Source organism: Carcharhinus amblyrhynchos, chromosome 14, assembly GCF_965287045.1.
Source record: "Carcharhinus amblyrhynchos chromosome 14, sCarAmb.v2.hapA, whole genome shotgun sequence".
Classification (NCBI taxonomy): Eukaryota; Metazoa; Chordata; class Chondrichthyes; order Carcharhiniformes; family Carcharhinidae; genus Carcharhinus; species Carcharhinus amblyrhynchos.
Genome location: NC_137337.1, coordinates 78,527,589 through 78,550,893, shown reverse-complemented (window position 1 = coordinate 78,550,893; position 23,305 = coordinate 78,527,589). Strand labels below are relative to the sequence as shown.

Genomic DNA, 23,305 nt, shown 5'->3' with positions numbered 1-23,305 from the left:
CGAGGCAGCAGGAAGTGTAGACTGAGTCAATCGATGGTAAGCTGGTTTGCATGATGGATTGGACTACGTTCATGATCTTTGGGTGGGCTTCAGATAGAAAGCCATAAAAACATATTTGGGATTTGAGATTTATATCTTTTATAGACTTCTTACAGTGCAGGACGAGGTCCTTTGACACATCAAGTCTGCACCGCTCTTACCTAGGCCCTACCCACATACTTACCCTGCTAATCACCCTAACCTATATAGCTTGGGACACTAAGAAACAATTTAACATGGCCAATCAATCTAACCTGCACACCTCTGGAGTGTGGGAGGAAACCCACACAGACATGGGGAAACTCCGCCTGAAGCTAAAATCAAACCCGAATCCATGGCGCTGGGAGGTAGCAATGCTAACCACTGTGCCACCTCTATGTATGAGAATATAAAACGTAAAAGCAAAGAAGAGAGGCTGAATTTGTACAAGACACTGGGTAGATCACAATTTTGATACCATTTGCAGTTCTGGGCATCCCATTACAGGAAGGCTGTTAGAATGATGTGAAGAGTAAAGATTCACTGGAAGGATACCCAAAATGAAATGCTCCAGTTGCAAAGATAAGGTTGGAAATTACATTGTTTTCACAGAAAAGGTTATAGGAAAATCTACCAGTCACTAGTTCCAAAATGGTGATGGGCTTTAGAGGAGTAAATGTGAGATTGTTTCCACTGGTGAATGTGAACCATCCGAACAAGAGGAGGAGGAATTTGGAAGAAACCTGCTCCCACACAGCGGTTCATTAGACTATTGGAAGTTTTACTACAGGAGACAACCAACTCAGATTATATATCATTGTAAAAGGAATTGGAGGAGTATTTGAAAAAGAATATGAAAAGAGTGCATAGTAGGCAAGGAAGAGGGATTATCACAATCGGATGCAGTTGATGAACTAGCATTGGTACAGGTATAGAAACGTACGAGCTAGAAGCAGGAGTAGGCCATTCGGCTCTTTCACCCTGCTCCGCCATTCATTTTGATCATCAAATTCAATACAAAAACAGAAATTGCTGGAAATCTCATGAATCTGATGAAGGATCACCCAGACTCAAAAATTTCGTTCTGTCCTCTCCCCACAGATGCTGTCACAGTTGCTGAGATTTTCCAGCATTTTCTGTTTTTTTTCCATATCTGCAGTATTTTGCTTTTATCAAATTCAATATCCTGATCCTGCCTTCGCCCTGCATCCCTTTAGACCCAAGCGCTGTATCAAATTACTTCTTGAAATCACACAACGATTTGGCCTCAACTACTTTCTGTGGTAGTGAATTCCACACATTCACCACCCTCTGGGTGAAGACATTTCTCCTCACCTCAGTCCTAAAAGCCAAAAGCACCTTCACGTGTGTTGTAAATTCTAAGATTTCTAACACCATTACAAAGAATATTCATGTTCAGAACTTGAATGTTGATTAAATGAACTACTAAATTTGAATTTTTAATTGAAGCTATAAATGATGTCTCCAGGTTTGTACAGAATAAATCTTCAGGAGAATCTGCATCGTATGGTAAAGACTGAAATATAATTTCCCATCATCCAAAGCAGCTGCACAGCACACTCTAGTGGCAAAACAGAATGACATAACCTCAGGGGGTTCAATCTATCATCACCAATACGTACAATCCTATTTCTCCCTCACCTGATAAGGCACATCAGCAAAACTTACGCAGAGTAAATTTTGATTGAAGTAGAGTAGATCTATTATGAAATTAAACTAAACAATGTCAATGTAAATCAGTTTTATATTGAGCTTTACCATCCTGTATCTAAATTAAAAATGTTTTGTTAGAGATAGAATCAAAACTGTTGACTTAGTGGAAGAGTTAATAGGCAAGAAAATGAATCACGGCAATTGGAGATTTGCATAAAATGCTGTTCTCCACACAACTGTCATGAATTCTAATATCCGTTATTTTTATAGTTTAGGATAAGGGAGAGCTGAAAATTCCAATTCAATCTAATCCATAACTCAGTTAAGAGAAACATCCAAAACTAGAATGATAATTGATTCATATTTTCACAAGTTTCATTTATAAAGCACACTGGGTACGGCAGCATTTTAAAATAAATTATAATAAAGGTGGCACAGAAAGCACAGATTTAAAAAGTGGGATTCAGTATGTCCCTCAAACACTCATATGCCACCAAGCAAAAAAAAGCATGCAAGCAATCTTCATAACATGGAAACCACACTGAAATGTTCAATGCTGTAAACAGTGCCCAAATTTCTAATGGTGTCACCAGGGCTACTTTCAGGTCATGTGCTGACACCATTGTGAAGTGTGCAAACTGTGCAAATGGTCAGTATCTCTCAGGATCAAGCTCAGGCTGGTCCTCTCTCTGATCAGTGAGCATCCAGATCCAGGAGTCAGTGCATGAGTTCACCTTTATGATACGATCCTGTCTCCTGTTAGTGTGACCCATTCAGTCAGTTCCCTGCTCATGCTGGTGACACAATGTTGAACCAGGCTACTCATGAACCTGCAGCAAGGTCACATCCTGGATACTCCCTGAAGCCACTGAGAAGGGCTTGTCCCCAAGACATTCACAATAGCAGCATGCAGTCAAACGCCACTCGTGTCCATGGCCCTTATCCATCACATCTACACTAACAGCACCGAGGTAGATTTAAGTACAGCACAAAGTGCAAATAAGGATAGACACACGAGTTATAAGTTATACACCATAGAAAACATCCTTTCTGGTTGTATCACAGCTTGGTATGGCTCCTGTGCTGCCCAAGACCGCAAAGAACAAAAGATCATGAACGAAGCCCAATCCATCACGAAAATCAGCCTCCCATCCATTGACTCCATCTACACTTAGCGCTGCCTTGGCAAAGCAGCCAGCATGATTAAGGACTCCCACGCACCCCAGACACTCTCTCTTTCACCTTCTTCCATCGGGAAAAAGATACAAAAGTCTGAGGTCACGTACCGACCAACTCAAGAACAGCTTCTTCCCTGCTGCCATCAGACGTTTGAATGGACCTACCTCACATTAAATTGACCTTTCTCTACACCCAGCTATGACAGTAACACTACATTCTGCACTCTCTCTTCTTCCCTATATACGGTTTGCTTTGTCTGTGTAGCGCGCAAGAAACAATACTTTTCACTGTATACTAACACATGTGACAAATCAAATCAAATCAAGAAGCTCTATGTGCACAGTACACTATGAGATATGGGCCGGAAATTTATACTTTCACCCTGCGGGGAGACTGACTACTGATTTGTATGTGATTTTACGGAACAGTGTACATGGCCTCGGAGGGGAAGCTTACTGTTGTCCCTGTTAGGTCCTTTAAGTGGCCATGTAGTGCAGTTTTAACATGCAATTCGGAGGAGCGGCATGATAAATGGCAGAATTTCAGGGTTTTACTCTGATGTTCCCATTGCTGATATCAAAATCACTCTGGGGACAGGCGCATCACCTGCGTGCAACCAATCTCACTAAAATTTATTGTGCAGCAGAAGTGCAACCCAAATTTCAGTCCTCTATATCAAAATTTGCAACAAAGAGAATCAGTGTTTTGGCCCCACTGTTAACATTTGATCAGGGAAAAGCCAAGAGAGGGATTAACAAAGAATGATAGCACAGTTACCTGAAGGAGGAATGCTTTTTAACACGCCAAGGAACTTGCTGATCAGACAAGAAAGGAATCGCTTTTCTTGATTTGCCCTTTATGTTAAGAAACAAAGATAACATTGTTGCATTATTTTCAGTGCAACATGAAGTGACTTCACACTGAGTAGTATTTTCTGAAATTCCATCCTGTTAAATACTCAAAGCAAACGCCAGTGAAGAATAGGCAATATCTGAGCAGACAGTAGCTGTTTTACCAGGCCAGTTGAATAAACAGAACACCATAAAGACTACACTGACCCCAGTCTGACAGAACGGACAGTCCAGAATTCACAGGCGATACTAAAATAGACTTACTGTTCTGCAGATTTTTCATCCAATTTCTCTTCCTTCTTTTTAATTAGATTCCAGAATTTCCTCAGCTTTGGGGTTTTTTTCAGTTCATGTTCAAGTCGTGACTAATAAAAATACAGGTTTAATGTTAACAGTTTAGCAACTTGTATTGAGTTGATCTTTCTCTACACCCTAGCTATGACTGTAACACTACATTCTACACTCTCTCTTTTCCTTCCCTATATACAGTATGCTTTGTCTGTACAGCGCACAAGAAACAATACTTTTCACGGTATACTAATACATGCGACAATAATAATTCAAATCAAACCTAATCAAATCAGTGAGACTCAGTAATTGTGTCCCAGTTCCATGTTTTAATCAGCAATGCCCTTAATTATGTCAAAGATAAACTAAGCACTTCAGGCAATGGGAGAGTGTCTGATGAAAGACAACAAATGAATTTCAAAGAAACTTCTCAGCAAAAAGGTGTATGTTGTAAAGCTGTGCAACATTATGGGGCAACAGGGTGGCACAGTGATTAGCACTGCTGTCTTGTAGCACCGGAGGCCTGGGTTTAATTCCAGCCTTGGGTCACTGTCTTTGTGGTGTTTGCACAATCTCTCCGTTTCTGCGTGGGTTTCCTCCGGGTGCTCTGGTTTCCCCCACACTCTAAAGATGTGCAGGGTCAGGTGGATTAGCGATGTGAACATGTGGGGTTAGAAACACAGAAACCAGAAGCAGGAGTAGGCTATTCAGCCTTTCGAGCCTACTCCACCATTCCTTTTGATCATGGCTGATCATCAAATTCCACCTGATCCCCCCCCATATCCCTTGATCCCTTTAGCCCCTAGAGCTATATTTAATTTCTTCTTGAAATCAGACATTTTGGCCTCAACTAGATCCGGTGGTAGTGATTTCCACACATTCACCACAAGTGGGGTTATGGGGATAGAGCGGGAGGAAGGTCAGGTTAAGATACTCGGACAGAGAGTTGGTGCAGATTTGATGGGCTGAATGGCCTCCTTCTGCACTGTCGGGATACAATGAAATTCCATTCTCTGAAATTATTTCATGTAGACTTTGAGCGATCACTGAACTTACCACAAGTAGACATATCCACATTGGAAGAGATATCAGCCGCTGCACCTGTTCCCGGATTAGATCTACTTCCTGAAACAAGGTATTTCACTGGTTGAAAACATGTTCACAAACAACACCGTTTACACTGATGGAAATAATGCTTTATTGACTAATACACCGGCAAATAAATGGTAATTTCCCTATAGCAGTACACATCCCAACACCAAATATATTGCTTTAGGAAATATGAACAAGGCCACCTTAATTTATTATTTCAATGTTGCCTTTAAAACTCATTTATATTATAAAATAAGACTTTGTTCAGGAAAAAGACAAGTTTAACTGATATTGAAGAATGAAAAACCATTAGAAATATTCCCTCTAAAACTTTATACATTAGTTAACACAAGTCAAATTATCAGCAGAGTGCTAAATTCCTATTTCCAATGTCAGATTTATGAATGGACCCACCTTATATTAAATTGATCTTTCTCTACACCCTAACTATGACTGCAACACTACATTCTGCACCCTCTCCTTTCCTTCTCCGCTCTGTACTCTATGACTGTTGTTGGTAATAGCGCGCAAGAAACAATATTCTTCACTGTATCCCAACACACATGATAATAACAAATCAAATCAAAGCCATAGAAAATGTTTAAAGTTCTAAGATGCTCAGCTGAGCCCTCTTGTGGCACAGTACAGTACAGTATCAACCACATTCAAAGTTTCAGGACTCTAGAACAAAGAAACCAAATCTTTAATTCTGAAAATATTGTGTGTTTTGCATCTGACAGATCAGTAACAATCTAAGATTTTTCAACTTTCCTCAAAGGTAAAATAAAGATCGCAATTATATTAAGTAAAAGTGAAATTCAAATAGTTTGAAATCATATTTTACACCATCAGAGTGCACGAAGGGCAAGATAAGCAGCAAACTAGAACCATATGTTCCAACCTCTCAAAAAGCAACTGGGTCATTTCTGCTTTTGACTTACACAACCCCAATATAAAATCAACTATAACTCCTGACGCACAGTGTTGGACATCTTGGACTATTCAAGGATAGATAGCTGAACATCTTTGTGCTTTGGAGCAGCAGATTATGAAGTGTCAGGAGCGGAATGGGTAACTTATCTTCTGATTCGAGAAGTAATTGTGCAAGGAGATAAATTACAGGCATGATGCAACCAAACATAGGAACCCAGGATGCAGGAGCAGTAGGCCATTTGGCCCTTTGAGCCTGCTCTACCTTCCAATAAGATCATGGCTGGTCTGGTTGTGATCTCAACTCCACATTCATGTCTGCACCTCATAACCTTTGACTCCCTTGTTTATCATAAATCTGTCTAGAATAAATCCAATGACTCAGTCTTCAATGCTCTCTGGGGAAGAGAATTTGGTGACATAGTGGTTGGCACTGCTGCCTCACAGGGCCAGGAGCCTGGATTCAATCCCAGCCTCGGGTCACTGTCTGTGTGGAGTTTGCACATTCTCCCTGTGTCTGCATGGGGTTCCTCTGGGTGCTTTGGTTTCCTCCCACATTCTGAAAGGCATGCTGGTTAGGTGCACTGACCCGAACAGGCGCCAGAGTGTAGTGACTAGGGGAATTTCATAGTAACTTCATTGTAGTGTTAATGTAAGCCTTACTTGTGACTAATGAATAAACTTTACTTTATTAGTCTGGAAACCTTCTCAACTGCTTCCAATGCATTTACACCTTCCCTAAATAAGACGACCAATACTGTACGTAGTACTCCAGATGCTGTTTTACCAATGCACTGCGTAACTTAAGCATAACCTCCCTACTTTTGTATTCAGTTCTCCTCACATTAAACAATAACATTCTATTAGATTACCTAATGATTTGTTGCATCTGCATACTAACATTTTGCAATTTGTGCTTCGGACACTCAAATCCTCTGCTTTGCAATCTCTCACCATTTAGATAATATGCTTCTTTTATATTCTTCCAACCAAACGGACAATGCCACATTTGTGCACATTGTCCTCCATTTGCCAGATCTTTGCCCACTCACTTAACCTGTTTATATCCCTTTGTAATTTCTTCACAACTTACTTTCCTGCCAAGCAATCATCAGCAAATGTAGCAACCCATTCAGGTCATTTAATTAAATTATAAGAAGTTGATGCCTCAGCACCAATCCCTGTGGCACACCACTCTTGGCAACCAAAAGACCTATTTATTCTCCCTGTATTCTGTTAGTTAGCCAATTCATACCAATATGTTACCCCTTATATCATGAGCTTTAATTTTTCACAATAATCTTTGATGTGGTCTTTATCAAATGCCTTCTGAAAAATTAGTACAGTACATCCACCGGTTCCCCTTTATCAACAGCACATGGTTCCTTCAAAGAACTCCAATAAACTCATTAAACATGGCTTCCCCTGCAGAAAAACATGCTGTTGCTGCCTGATTATCTCAAATTTATCTAAGTGCCCTGCAATAACATCTTTAATAATAGCTAACATTTTACTGTCCAATGATCTATGGAGCAAAACAGGTTTATAGAGTTAGGTCGCAGATGGGTCATGAACCTACTGAGTGGTAGAACAGGCTTGAGCATATGTTCCAGTGTTCCTATCAATATTAGTTATGATTGACTGAAAAAGATTATTAGTGAGTGAGTGGAGATGTGGTGAATTGAAGAGTGTGTTTCAGGTTTGAATGACAACAGGATTTAGGAACTAAGTGGCCTGTTCCTGTACCTATGTCCCTATCCATAACATGCCCTATATACTACATCACAACTTGTCTTGCGCTCATCCAAAATGTGTTGTTATGAACCAGAGGAGGAGGGAGTTTGACTAATATGACAACCTGAATATTAACTATTAATTTTCAATTAAGATGGTCAATGGGGACGAAGTAGAAATGGTCGAGAGCTTCGAGTTTTTAGGTGTCCAGATCGCCAACAACCTGTCCTGGTACCCCCCGCTCCCCCCCCCCCCTTAACAGCGCTATCGTTAACAAAGTCCACCAATGCCTCCACTTTCTCAGACAACTAAGGAAATTTGGGTATGTCCACTATGACTCTCACCAACATTTACAGGTGCACATAGAAAGCATTCCTTCTGGTTGTATCACAGCTTGGTATGGCTCCTGCTCTTGCCAAGACCACAATAAACTATAAAGGGTTATGAACAAATTCCAGTCCATCACTCAAACCAGCGTCCCATCCACTGACTCTGTCTACACTTCCTGCTGCCTCGAAAAAGAAGCCAGCATAACTAAGGGCCCCACGCACCCCGGGCATTCTCTCTTTCACCTTCTTCCATCGGGAAAAAGATACAAAAGTCTGAGGTCATGTACCAATCGACTCAAGAACAACTTCTTCCCTCCTGCCATCAGGCATTTGAATGGACCTACCTCACATTAAATTGATCTTTCTCTACACTCTAATTATGACTGTAACACTACATTCTGCACTCTCTCCTTTCCTTCCCTATGAACGGAATGCTTTGTCTGTATATTGCACGAGAAACAATACTTCTCACTGTATACTAGTACATGCTTCATACTTACCAAACTGTTGAAGCAGTGATCAAGAAAGACCAAGAGGACAGTCTGTTCCCGTAATGTAAGATCCTTATTTTCCTCAGCAAGAGATGCAGTCAAAATACACTTGAAGAAATAGGGAAAGTGTTCGGGCTTCTGTGTAAATGTCTAAAACAAAAAAGATACAAAGCAATTCATTAGATTAACATGAAAATGGAATAAATCAGGTAAAGCAATACCTACTGTACAGAAAAATATGAACGTTTCCATTGGGCTTGCAATGATTTTGATCACGTGCAGCTTTCACAGCTGTCGCAGTGCTGGCTGACAGAATTATTTTCTAAATGTTTTTGTCATTTTCAATTTGTAAAACTGAAATTTCAAGAGCCATATTTCAGTTCTGGCATTTTTATTTTGACTTTACCTTTTGCATTTGCTGCTAGAATTCAGTTCACATCGTGCTAGGTTCATTTTTTACATGGAAGTATAGTGGATGCCTAAGTATCAAACCCCCATTCACGTGTACGAGTCGAATATCCTTACACTATATTCCAAAATTCATTCCCAGGCACAAAAACAATCAGGAGAATCTAGGGAAAATAATCAAAAATGGACTGTGCCTGATCATGATGTGGAGATGCTGGCGTCTTGGTCTTCTCTCTACCTTCTATCATTCACCTTCATTTACCCATGTGCTTCTCTTGTTGTGGTGGCTGCATGAATGCTGTAGGTCAGTGCTACCCACATAGACATTGCTGTGCCATACCAGGGGAAAGGAGAGCCCTGTACTCCCAAACCCCAGACAAGGTACTGATCTGAGTCAGTGAAACAGAAGGGTCCAAGGGTCCAGCAGTATAGTACTGACCATGCGGGGCAGCTGGGGATGGAGATGTAGGGAGGAATCGGTCTGCCCTGGCACAATGACGTACAGCACATCAGGAGAGGCGCAGCAGTGTGGCAGAAAGTTGCTGCCCTCACTCTGAAGTCCTCTGGCAATCTGGGAACTGTCTGTAAATGCCACCCATTAACAATCAGCTTTGACGCTGGAGGGATGCAAGCTCGAAACTCCTGATGGTACGCAGGCGGGCAGATGTTTTAATGAGTATTCATGAGATGCAAATGAATACAAATTGCTTATGCGCCACCTGTCAGAATGAAGTGCGGATGAGGGGATTGCAATGTGATTTAACACCAGTGGGTTTTCAAGTCTTCACCTCTTGCCAGATTCTCTGTGCTAACCCACCGCGGGCAGACTGGGAGAATTACCCCCAACATTTCCAGTCATGATGACTACATCAAGATCAACTTTTATGATGAAAGGTTGGGACTTTACCCACCGGAGTTCAGAAGAATGAAAGATGAACTTACTGCAAGATCTGAGGGGACTTGACACGGTAACAGATTTGACATCAGCCATGACTGAATGGCGGAGCTGACTCGATGGGCCGAGTGGCCTAATTCTGCTCCTATGTCTTACAGTTTAATGAGTAGGTACTGACAGGATTCACATTATGGTAGAATTTAGCACTAGCAGGCACCATTTACAAATGAGGGATTTCCCATTTAAGACCAAGATTAGGAGTTTCTTCTGTCAGAGGGTCGTTGGAATTCTGTCCCTCCATCAGCAGTGCAGCTGGGTCATTCGATTGCTTCCAGGCTGAACTAGGCAGATTTCAGACTGCTGTAAGTATCACGGGTTATCGGGGTATAACAGGAAAATGAAGTTGAGGCCACAAACTGACCAGCCACGATTTGGTTGAATGGTGGAGCAGGCTCGAGGGCTGAATGGTCTACTCTGCTCTGTGTCTAATGTTCTACGCCTTGGGAGTGGAGTGACAATTTGCAACTGCTCACAACGAAAGCAGGAATGTATGGAAATCGCAGATGGGACTTTCCAGTTCTGCTTGCATCTAATCCTGCCCAAAGTCAATGAACATTTGGCTGGGCCACGGAATCTCCCGTGGCGAGTCCTGCCGCGACAGGGCTGGAAAACCATGACCTCAAAACCATTTGGTGCAGCATTCCTGGGGGACGTCCTCAGTCTTCAAAACTGAACATAACTTTCAATAAAGATTAGGAAGCAACAGCGAGTTCTACAAACAGATAGACAATTGCCTCTTACCTCCCAAGCAGGAACATTTTCCCGAAATTTTTCATTCACCATACAACAAATGGACATCAGATAGGCATTGCTGGACACTTCAGGGGAATAGTTTGGCCAGAGATAATTCTCCAGGTACTGGCTATCAACATTATAAGAGAATACAAAGTAAATTGGAGACTTATCATTCACCATAATATTTTTTCATAAATAATTCCATTAATGTTGTTTCTTGAAAAAAATTCCAAACCATGGAAAAATTACCTGAATTCAAGCAGCATAATTTTTCTAATTGCAAACCTGTAAAGTAAAAATATTTACTGTAGGCAAATATTTTTGACTCAATACCATGTAAAAACAATGTTGCCTCAGCCCTGCCATCAAGATTAAGGGGAAGGTGCACTAAGACTTGGGCATAAATTCCCTAAGTACCAAAATGGAATGTGAAATTTGACAGAAAACAAATTTTTTTTAAAGTTTATTTATGAGTCATAAGTAAGGCTTACATTAACACTGCAATGAAGTTACCGTGAAATTCCCCTGATTCCAGCGCCTGTTCGGGTCAATGCACCCAACTGGCACATCTTTTTCAGACTGTGGGAGGAAACCAGAGCATCTGGAGGAAACCCAGGCAGACACAGGGAGATAGTACCCAAGCTGGGAACAGAACCCGGGTCCCTGGCACTGAGGAATCAGTGCCACCGTGCCACACCAGGCTTATTTTTAAAAAGTTCTTAACTTTGATAAAGTTTCTCTTCCTTTTGTTTAAGTAAGTTTTAAGGAAAAAAAACTCAGGAAAGTGAGCGAGAATTCAACTGGACAGATCCACTGTTTCTCCCCCTCCCCCAAATTCAAAAGAATGATACTTAACGCAAGCTCATTTTCAAGACAAGCTCTTCATATGGTTTAGCACGAGGTCCTAATTAAAGTTTTTTCCGGTTAGAAAACAAATCAAATGTTTAAATTAGGCCTTCCAAAACACAACACTGGATTCTGTGGAGATAAACATGTTCATTCCGATGTTTATATTCTTGATTATACTGAAAGTGAAAGGGTATGTGGTGCCTCAAGTTGCAACACTGTTGCTCTCATCTCACGTTTACTTTGGAACATCTACTCTTCCCCAACCTTGTCATTTCTATAGCAGTATAAAATTTATTTCCATTTCCTGATTCTAGGTCTTTTATGGAGGGAGCTAGCACTTTTTCACATAGAATGGCACATAAAATTTCAATGAAAAGTACTCAAGTGCCAAAAATAAGACCAAAATAATGGCCATCTGCATGACGTGATGCAGCACATTTTTAGAGCTCATAGATCGTTTAGCACAAGGTAGTAGATATGCTTTAAAAAAAACTCACAGCAGTATGTGCAACTTACTTCGTCTTTACAATCTCTTTCTGATACACATCTTCAATGACCTGTTCCAACACAGAAAGGAAAGGAATACATAATACTGGAATGAATTAATTTATTTCCAATGCCTCAGCATTGAGACTGATTATTTTTTGTGTGGGGACGTGAGATGAAAACAGATCTATTGAACCACTTCTATGACACAGGTACAGCTAGATTGCATTCAGAGTATTGGGAAGGAATTATATTGATCAAATTTGAATGTCCAATCTGCACTACAAGCCTGGGTTATAATAATCTCTGGTTATCTAAATCTGTAGCTGAGGCAATCACTGTGATATTATGCTGCTGCTTCCACTTTTCACAAAAGTTCTGAACAATATTCGTGATTCCAACACAAGAAAACAAAGCATGATTTACCTTAGAATCAAACGTCATTTTTTTCTTTACATGAGGTGCCCAATATCTATTTGATAGCTGAAAACATGAAGATAAACATTGTAAACGCTTCAGTCCAAACTGACATGGTAGATCTGTGCAAGTCCACACCACAGCTTTAATTGTACAGTCAGGCAGCATATTTTTGCCAAATACAACATCTAGTGGATTAAAAGTAGATGTACTCTTCGTGTTCCATTACCTGTGCCTCATTTAATAAGGATGGCCTCACTCACTGTCCAAGAAATTCTTTACCTCTTTACCAAAATGAAATTTCGGGACAAATTAAAGATAAACAGAGAACTAGATATTTAAGTATAAAATATAATGTTTTATCCGAGGTAACATAAACTGGCACATCATTCGTGAAATCACAGGATCTTTACAGTGAGGAGGCCATTTGTTCCATCGAGTCTGCACTGTCTTTCTGAAAGATTCTTCTACCCAGTCCCATTCCCCTGCCTTACTGCGGTAACCTTGCACATCTTTTCTTTACAGATAGAAATTTAATTTTCTTTTGAATATCTTGATCAAATCTGCCTCCACCACCTTCTCATGAACTTTGTTCCAAACTCCAACTGCCCTTTGTATGAAATCCATTTTCCTCATATCACTTTTACTCCTTTTGCCCATCATTTTGAATCTGTGCCCTCGAGTTCATGACACTCGTTTGAGCGGGAACAGTCTCTCACTACTTATCCTGCCCATACCCCTAAAGATCTTGAATACCTCTCTCAATTCTCCTCTCAGCCTTCTTTTTACTAAGGAAAAACAGATCAAACCTCTCTAGTCTATCTTCATTGCCACAGTTCTTTAATCTTGGAATCATTCTTGTGAATCTCGTCTCCAATACTTTCATATCCCCTTCCTCAAGTACGGTGCCCAGAGCTGGATAGTGCTCCAGATGAGACGTAACGAGTGCCTTATACAAAGTTCAACATGACCTCCTTACTCTTGTATTCAACGTCCCTATTAATAAAGCCCAAGATATATATGTTTCATTAACTGCTCCCTCAACATGCCCAGTCATCCTATGTACATACACACTGAAGTTTCTCTGTCCTGCACCTCCTTTAGAGTTGTTCCCTTTATTTTATACTCTCTCTCCATGGTCTTCTTGACAAACTAAATCACCCTACACTTCTCTGTATTGAACTTCATCTGCCACTTGTCTGCCCAATCCAACAATATTGTACTAAATCTTGAAATAAAGAGTACATCCAACATATGGTCCAGAACAACTACAGCTATCACACATGACAAAATTTGACAGAGACATCACACAACCTCTTGTTTGAAAAGATTACCGCCACAAACAGTGTAATTAAGTCCCTGATGAAAAAGATCTGGATTATATTTTTAGTACCAAATACAAAGATAGATCGATTGGAAATACTGATATGCCATTTGCAAACCACCAGAACTCTTACCTGGGTAACATATTCAGCATTTATCTGAGATACAGTTGGTGCCACCATTTTCTTTCCCTGAGTCACAGACTCCATTTTCTGGTTAATCTGCTATCTGTCAGAATCAGAACTGGGGAAATAACATAAGCTGTAAGAATCTGCCTTATCGTCAATTGAAGTAAGAAACAATTATGGGAATACATAGTTTACTATCAGAGTTAAAGAGGTATACAGCAAAGAAAAAGGCCCTTTGGCCCTTTGTGTCTGTGCTGGTCAAAAACAAACCATCTAATTATTCCAATCCCATTGTCCAGCACTTTGGCCCATAACCTAAAGAATTATAAAGTAACACATATATATTCACCAAAGTAAAAAAGTAATTTCCCACTTCTGCTCTTCAGAACTTAAGGAATCATCAAATGTATCGGCATTATTGATATGTGGGGGAGAAGACAGTTTCAAATTCAATTGTTTCTGGTTGGCTCAAGTTTACAAAACATCGGGTGACTGTTTCCAGAATTACTGTAAATATTTGGAGATATGTTTTAACTCCCCCTTTACTAAATATCCACAATGGACTAGCTGAGAAATTAATTTCAGTTATTTTGAAACCGATATGCATTTCATTTCTTTATGAATTTCACATCAGCCTATTTACACAGTCATGACTATTTCTAACCTGCTGCTGAAGGTCAACATTTGCAATTCACAACAGTCTAGTTGCTACAAGAACACTAAACAATATTTTAAGGTAAACATAATACCAACCAGCCTCCCATCCACTGACTCTGTCTACACTTCCCACTGCGTTGGAAAAGCAGCCAGCATAATTAAGGACCCCATGTAGCCCGGACATTCTCTCTTCCACCTTCTTCCATCAGGAAAATGATATAAAAGTCTGAGGTCACATACCAACCAACTCAAAAACTCTCTGCTGCTGTCAGACTTTTAAATGGACCTACCTCACATTAAGTTGATCCTTCTCTACACCCTAGCAATGACTGTAACACTACATTCTGCACTCTCATTTCCTTCTCTATGAACAGTATGCTTTGTCTGTATGGCACGCGAGAAACAGTACTTTTCACTGTATGTTAATACATGTGACAATAATAAATCAAACAGTGAGGTAAAGTAAAAAGACAGGTATTACAGAGCGCACATTAGAAAGTATATACAGTCCCACTGAAGGTATGTCCCACCAGCATTAGGTTCCTGATGGTGGAGTGGGAAAGCCGTGCAAAATGCCATAGACCTCGGCAGGACTGGAAGATCCCGCGAGCAGCCAACATTAGGTGCCTTTGCCACCGGAAAACGTTCCACCGGGTAGAAGGAAATCACAGCCATCAGACTTGGGAGTAATCGGCCTTTGAGCCTGCCCTCCGTAACCCTCAACTCCTCTATCAGGAATCTATTTAATTCAGCCTTGAATCAATTCAATATCCCAGCCTCCACTGCTCCTTGAGGAAGAGAATTCCAAAGGCTAATGACCGTTTACTTGACCGCCGATGCAAACGTAATGGGCCGAAGGGCCTCTTTCGGTGCTGTAAAGACTCTGACTCTAAACACTATAACACATGACTCTAGAAATAGGAGGGATTTGATTAAGGGAATAATTTTACACTTGCAAAAGTGAAGTGAAAGGATACCAGTCAATTAAGGCTTTTTTTTAATTATCAGTGATATAGGTGTCATTACTATTCCTTTATTTTTTACTATTCAATCCTATCAGTGACAATCCCACAATTACATTGTGGATTCCATAGCCAGTGGCAGAGGAACAACATTCAGCTGTGAAACAGATTTCCCAGTCCTGTTATCCATTAGCTCCAAGTGAAGGGAATCGATTGGTGCCCAGCGACAGTGATGTCATCAATCAGGGTAAGCATCCAATTGCAGGGAAGTATTCTCACAGACAGAAAATCAACCGGAATTATAGTGGAATTTTCACTTTTTATTAAAATTTGAATGAAAAAATGACCGGGATACAGGCATGGGACTAGGGTTGAACCTGAAATCCCTTTAACAAACACTAATCAATAAAACCATAATGGGGAAAATTGACATTCCACAAATATAACATTAATTTTACAGCACCACTCAGGCTGTTTAGGTAGCAGTTATGAGCTCAACTTGACAAACTTGTTGGTCTCATCTACCTCTATGCTTCCAACCCCCTTCATCCCCATACAACCATCTTCCACATCCCCATATCCCTCTCCATGTCCAGTACATCTCCGTCTCTCCCCCCTCCCCCACTTCTCCGTCTCCCCCCCCCCACTTCTCCGTCTCCCCCTCCCCCCACTCCCCACCTCCCCCCACCCCACTCCCCCCCCCACCCCCACTCCCCCCCCCCCACCCCCCACCCCCACCCCCACTCCCCCCTCACCCCCACTCCCCCCTCACCCCCCCACTCCCCCCACTCCCCCTCCCCCACTCACCCCCCCCCCACTCACCCACTCACCCCCCCCCCACTCCCCCCCCCACTCCCCCACTCCCCCACTCACCCCCCCCACTCCCCCACTCACCCCCCCCCCACTCCCCCACTCACCCCCCCCCCACTCCCCCACTCACCCCCCCCCACTCCCCCACTCACCCCCCCCCACTCCCCCACTCACCCCCCCCCACTCCCCCACTCACCACCCCCCCCACTCCCCCACTCACCACCCCCCCCACTCCCCCACTCCCCCCCCCACTCCCCCACTCACCCCCCCCCCACTCCCCCACTCACCCCCCCCCCACTCCCCCACTCACCCCCCCCCCACTCCCCCACTCACCCCCCCCCCACTCCCCCACTCACCCCCCCCCCACTCCCCCACTCACCCCCCCCCCCACTCCCCCACTCACCCCCCCCCCCCACTCCCCCACTCACCCCCCCCCCACTCCCCCACTCACCCCCCCCCCCACTCCCCCACTCACCCCCCCCCCCACTCCCCCACTCACCCCCCCCCCCCACTCCCCCACTCACCCCCCCCCCCCACTCCCCCACTCACCCCCCCCCCCCACTCCCCCACTCACCCCCCCCCCCCACTCCCCCACTCACCCCCCCCCCCCACTCCCCCACTCACCCCCCCCCCCCCACTCCCCCACTCACCCCCCCCCCCACTCCCCCACTCACCTCCCCCCACTCACCCCCAGTCCGTCCCCGCTCTCGCTCCGCTGCTCACCCTTCACTTCCGTTCCGCCCGCGATTCCCGTCCCCCCAGCACCCAGAGCGCCGGCTCTCAGTTCCGGCTCCCCAGAGGCTGGGCTCAGAGTCAGTGACAAAAGTTGGAAACTTCAGGACAAACTTGTTTCTTTTTTTTCCCAGGTTAAAGACTGTTTTCTGCAAAGTCTTTACATCGTGTCCTGCGCACAATGTATTGAGAAATGTCTAATCACTGCAACCCCAGCTGGGACTAGGGCAGCAGATTGGGCAATGTTTAATTATAAAAGGGTTCTTTGCTCAATCAATGTTTGGAACTCTCTTCACCCAGTAACTGGGCACACTCCTCAGCACAATATTCTCACTGAGCATGCAGCAAGAAGCTTCTTCAAAATGAACTCATTATCTTAAAGCCAATCTGAATACTTTCTTTCAGCTCAAAAAATATTTATTTCACGTTGGAAACAGAATAACTTACACTAACAACATTCTATTTTAAATTATAAAAGCAAATTACTGTAGATGCTGGAATCTGAAACCAAAGAGAAAATGCTAGAAAGCTCAGCAGGTCTGAGAGCGTCTGTAAGGGGAGAAAAGAGCTGACGTTTCGATCCAGACGACCCTTTGTCAAAGCTGACGATCATCTGGACTCGAAACGTCAGCTCTTTTCTCCCCTTACAGATGCTGTCAGCCCTGCTGAGATTGCCAGCATTTTCTCTTTTGGTTTTATTTTACCTTAGCTTATTAGTGTCACAATTAGGCTGACATTAACACTGCAATGAAGTTACTGTGAAAATCCCCTAGTCGCCACACTTCAGCGTCTGTTCGGGTACACTGAGGGAGAATTTAGTGTGACCAGTGCACCTAACCAGCGCATCTTTTAGACAGTGGAAGGAAACCGGAGAACCTGGAGGAAACCCATGCAGACAAGGGGAGAATGTGCAGACTCCATACAGACAGTGACCCAAGCTAGGAATTGAAAGCAGATCCCCAGCACTTTGAGACAGCAGTGCTAACCACTGTGGCACCCTGCCACCCTAAATATTATTGAACAGTAATTTCCCATAAGCTGCTGTGTGCAACACTGGAGAAAAATTCATCAGGACATTAAAAAATATTGCTTGATTTTGTTACTTTCTTTGAGCGTTTCACTTTACCAGGTATATTGGTAATGGGGAGGGGGGGTAGTGGAGGTTGCTTGGCTAGCTCATGTATCATTAAATTGGGTAATGTATCTTTGTAATTGGCAAAGGAAGGTGGTATGCCACAATTGGATGGATGTATTGGCTGACGAATGGTTTGAGCATGCGGGCATGCATACCATGAAACTTTGTCTGATTGGCCGTAACACTTAATCCCATGTCCAATTTAAAGATTGCGAGGTGGCACTTTCCAATATGAAAATCCAGGATCTTTGACCTCATGCAAGAATCATGACAGTGTGTCCTCTTGCTGTGCAGTCTTGCCCACATGAATCATCTTTAGGTCTTCTGTGCATTTAGATGCTTTGGCTTTGCAGTTTGCTGAAGTGTACAACCCTCCTACACTGAAAGGGTCATGTGAAATTGCAGGATATTGATAATGCCTGTGGGGGCACTTTGGTCCACAGCACTGGCATGGTCGCTACTGGTCAGTTGGGATATTTCTTCCCTTGGCCTGGAATAACTCTGTTTCTGTGCTGTTTAATTAACTGCAATGTGAGATTCCCTCTGTACCAGAGTTTGCTTCCTCCTCTTAAAATGAACCTGTGCTGCTCATGGAATTGAGACTGTCTAACTATCTGGCTAGCTTTCTCAAAGTGTCGCTGTTCCTTTGCTTGCAGCATGTGTGAGAGTGCGTAGTCCTGTACGCCTACAGCACAGTGGTACAGTGGTTAGCACTGCTGCCTCACAGCGCTAGGAATCCGGGTTCAATTCTGGCCTTGGGTCACTGTCTGTGTGGAGTTTGCATGTTCTCCCCATGTCTGTGTGGGTTTCCTCCAGTTGCTTCGGATTCCTCCCACAATCCAAAGACGTGAAGGTTAAGTTGATTGACCATGCCAAATTGCACCTTGGTGCCAGGGGGATTAGCAGGCTAAATATATGGGGTTACAGGGATAGGATCTGAGTGGGATTGGTGCAGGTTCAATGGGCCAAATGGCCTTCTTCTGCTCTGCAGGGATTCTATCCCAATTAATTTCAGATTTTATATCTCCATATTCACAGCCGTCTACCATCCCGTATAAATTATTAATAAATGAGTCAACAAGGTCACCCGATTGGTGGACATGCTTCTTAAATGCCAGCTATGAGGAAGGGTCATCCAGGCAGGTAACGTTGGTTCTATTCTCTCTCCATAGATGCTGTCAGGCCGGCTGAGATTTTCCAACAGATTTTCTAGTTGTGTTTCAGACTCCAGCATTTGCAGTATCTTGCCTTTATTTTATTAAATGTAGCCCTTCCAAGTATTTTATTTGCTTTTTAGGTTAAGGCCAACGATTTTAGTATTCCTCAATTTTAGCAAAATCACAGAATTTCTACAGTGCAGAAGAAGTCTGCACCCACTCTCTCTGACAGAATATCACAACCAGACCTTATCCACCACCCTATCCCTGCAACCCCCACCCCTGCCTGCATTTACCATGGCTAACCCCTCAAGCCTACACATCTTGGGACACTAAGGGACAAATTTAGCATGGCCAATTCACTCAACTTGCACATTGTTGGACTGTGGGAGGAAGCCAGAACATCCGGAAGAAACCCACGCAGACATGGGAAGAATGTGCAAGTTCACACATTCCCTCATCCAAGGCTGGAATTGAACCTGCATCCCTGGCACTGTGAGTCAACAGTGCTAGCCACCGTGCCACCATGCCATCTCACAGGAGGTTAATAGAACTGAAGTGCAGCCTATTAACAGTTGACATGAGAATGCTAACTGTAATACTGAAGACAATGGGGTAACTTTGATATGATAGACTTGATGGGCCAAATGGCCTACTTCTGTTCCTATGTCCAATGGTCTAATGCTCATACGGTCTGAAGGATCTATTGAACATTTCTGTTTTATTTCTGTTTATGTTGATAATTGCTGGACAGCAAGTTGTAATTGAGGTCTTATCCTCTCGGTCGTGTGGTCTCAGCTGAACTGATTTGACCTCTCATCCATTGAACACCATTGTATCTGCTTTTAATTTACACTTCTCCCTCCCCGCGCAAAACATTGGCCGGAATTCTCCGGTCTCGTGCACTCCGATTCCACCACCAGCCTTCGGCCCAACTTGTCCATGCAGCCCATTTTTTTAAACCCCAAAGCTAATCCCAATTGCCCACATTTGGCCCATATCCAGCTATACCCATTTTACCCAAGTAATTGTCTAAATGCTTTTTAAAAGACCAAATTGTACCCACCACTACTACAACCTCTGGCAGTTTGTTCCAGCCACTTACCACCCTCTGTGTGAAAAAATTGCTCCACTGGACCCTTTTGTATCTCTCCCCTCACCTTAAACCTATGCCCTCTAGTTTAATTGACTATCTAACTGATCTGTGCCCCTCATTATTTTATAGAACTCTATAAGATCGCCCCTCAGCCTTCTACGCTCCAGAGAAAAAAGTCCCAGTCTATCCAGCCTCTCCTTCTAACTCAAGCCCTCAAGTCCCAGTAGCATCCTAGTAAATCTCTTCTGCACTCTTTCGAGTTTAATAATATCCTTTCTATAATAGAGTGACCAGAACTGTGCACAGTATTCCAAGTGTGGCCTTACCAACGTCTTGTACAACTTCAACAAGCTGTTCCAACTACTGTATTCAATGTTCTGACCAATGAAACCAAGCATGCTGAATGCCTTCTTCACCACTCTGTCCACCTGTGACTCCACTTCCAAGGAGCTATAAACCTGTACCCCTAGATCTCTTTGTTCTGTAACTCTCTCCAATGCCGTACAATTAACTGAGTAAGTTCTGCTCTGGTTCAATCTACCAAAATGCATCACCTCACATTTATCTAAATTAAACTCTATCTGCCATTCATCAGTCCACTGGCCCAATTGATTAAGATCTCTTTTCAATCAGAAATAACTCTTTTCACTGTGCTATCAATCTTGGTGTGATCTGCAAACTCACTAATCATAACTCCTTTATTCTCATCTAAATCATTAATATAAATGACAAATAACAGTGGGGCCAGCACTGATCCCTGAGGCACACCACTGGTCACAGGCCTCCAGTTGGAAGAACGACCATCTACAACCACCCTCTGGCTTCTGTCAAGAAGCCAGTTTTGTATCCACTTAGCTACCTCACCCTAGATCCCAGAGATTTAACCTTATGCAACAAGCTACCATGCGGTACCTTGTCAAAGGGCTTGCTAAAGTCCATGTAGACAACATCAACTGCACTGCTCTAATCTACCTTCTTGGTTACCCATTCAAAAACTCAATCAAATTTGTGAGAGATGATTTTCCACTCATAAAGCCATGCTGACTGCCCCTAATCAATATTCTTTAAATTAGGAAGAAGAGGCCAAAGTTCACAATTTCAAGAACTAGACATCATTTTATCTTTAATTCACTTTAAGACTGCACAAACACATATTCAGGAACATTCTCTGGACAAGGTCATGTCTTTGCTTCATGTAGACTAGGTTAGAGGCCATGGGTTTGAGCAGACAACAGATAAGTAAACTTCAGTAAATCTCACAACTGTCTTATTTATGAATGAACAGAAGTCCTAGCCTGGAGAATAAAATAGACTGTAAATGTACAAGATATTAACAATTTCCTCCTGTCCCCACTATATAAGTCATCTTCAATAAATCCATGTTGTTTTTATTATACACGGGTTTTCCATGCAGGATGTTCATGGCAATCACCCTGTTGATTCTCAGTATGTGGCTTTCAGAATTTAATATTCAATCCAGGTTAATGGCCAAAAGTTAATTCATTTCATTTTGTTTGGAGGCTGTTTGAAATACCATCTGTATTTGAAAACTTGGCTAAGTTAGTCCCCACATAAAAATGTACACCAAAGAGGGAGATTCTGACATAAAATCCCTTATTAAGTGTACAGACTGTGCAAAATAAGTATGTTGCTCTAATGTTTGTAGACACTGGAGCCACTTTTACAAGAGGAGTGACGGTAGAGGACTTTTCATGCTGTTGTGTATATGTCCTGGCATGGTGTGTGTGTGTGTGTGTGTGTGTGTGTGTGTGTGTGTGTGTGTGTGTGTGTGTGTGTGTGTGTGTGTGTGTGTGTGTGTGTGTGTGTGTGTGTGTGTGTGTGTGTGTGTGTAGTGTTGGGGGGGTTGGCAGTGCTGCAATCGTATTCAAATACATTCCAGTATTTGTGGGGATTAGACAAAGATCCATTTATCATAAGGTGTATCCCTTTGCAGTTACACAGCTTTCAAGGCTACCCCTGTTTAGCCCTCCTGTGTTGCTATCAGAGCGAGTTAGTTCAGCATTTATTTCCAAAGTTAATACTTCAAATATTTCATTCTTCTCTTCCACTGCTTTCCTCCAAGTCTGTGTTCATATTTTTGCTGAACTTGCAACATACTTTAGCTTCATCTATTTCTTTAATGGGTCATAATTTTCTGTTGGAGTGAATTCAACACTATCCACCTTATCTATTTAAGTTTGATCGTATTTTGTGCTGTGAGTTGCTAGAAATATTAATGGATAAAGTCGCAGTGGAGGTAACAAGGCACCTGGGATCTGAGTGAGGAAGGAAGTACTCCGTATAAGATGATGAATGGGATGGATAGGATAGAGGTGGAGAGACTCTTCCCGCTCAAAAAAGATAGTAGGACTAGGGGGCACAGCCTCAAGATAAAGGGGGGGCGGTTTAGAACGGAGTTGAGGAGGAACTTCTTCACTCAAAGGGTGGTGAATCTCTGGAATTCTCTGCCCGTTGAAGTGGTGGAGGCTGCCTCGCTAAATATTTTTAAGATGCGGGTTGATGGGTTTTTGATAAGCGAGGGGATTAAGGGTTATGGGGAGAGGGCGGGAAAGTGGAACTGAGCCACGACAGATCAGCCATGATCTTATTGAATGGCGGGGCAGGCTTGAAGGGCTAGATGGCCTACTCCTGCTCCTATTTCTTATGTTCTTATGTTCTTATGTATCTCCTCAACCAATCAGTTCAAAAGATTGGGAAACAAATAGTGCAAGGACTTGTGAATGGGGATGGGTGATTTCAGTGACAAATCGGGTCAAGGAAGAGAGAGAAATGAAAATTGGATATTGGGAGGGATGGAACAAAGAGACTAAAGGAGAAATGGCCAGGATTCTCCAATCTCTTTTGCCTG

The 23,305-nt window shown here is 42.7% G+C and overlaps 1 protein-coding gene across 3 annotated transcripts in view; it reads right to left on the bottom strand.

Moving 5' to 3' along the window:
- The window catches only part of aqr (aquarius intron-binding spliceosomal factor), a 56,898-nt gene extending 39,777 nt beyond the window's left edge, over positions 1 to 17,121 (bottom strand). For 2 of the 3 annotated variants that reach the window (XM_080203163.1, XM_080203166.1), the window contains exons 1-10: positions 17,005 to 17,062; positions 13,894 to 14,002; positions 12,446 to 12,502; positions 12,050 to 12,090; positions 10,934 to 10,969; positions 10,691 to 10,811; positions 8,596 to 8,736; positions 5,067 to 5,135; positions 3,987 to 4,087; positions 3,649 to 3,725 (exon numbers count right to left, since the gene is read on the bottom strand). In XM_080203163.1, coding sequence (XP_080059289.1) covers positions 3,649 to 3,725; positions 3,987 to 4,087; positions 5,067 to 5,135; positions 8,596 to 8,736; positions 10,691 to 10,811; positions 10,934 to 10,969; positions 12,050 to 12,090; positions 12,446 to 12,502; positions 13,894 to 13,968 — 718 coding nt within the window. In that variant the 5' untranslated portion in view covers positions 13,969 to 14,002; positions 17,005 to 17,062. Of the gene's footprint in view, positions 1 to 3,648; positions 3,726 to 3,986; positions 4,088 to 5,066; positions 5,136 to 8,595; positions 8,737 to 10,690; positions 10,812 to 10,933; positions 10,970 to 12,049; positions 12,091 to 12,445; positions 12,503 to 13,893; positions 14,003 to 17,004 lie in introns of all 3 variants that reach the window. The other variant, XM_080203165.1, reaches the window with a different exon arrangement.
- Between the last annotated feature and the right edge of the window lie 6,184 nt (positions 17,122 to 23,305).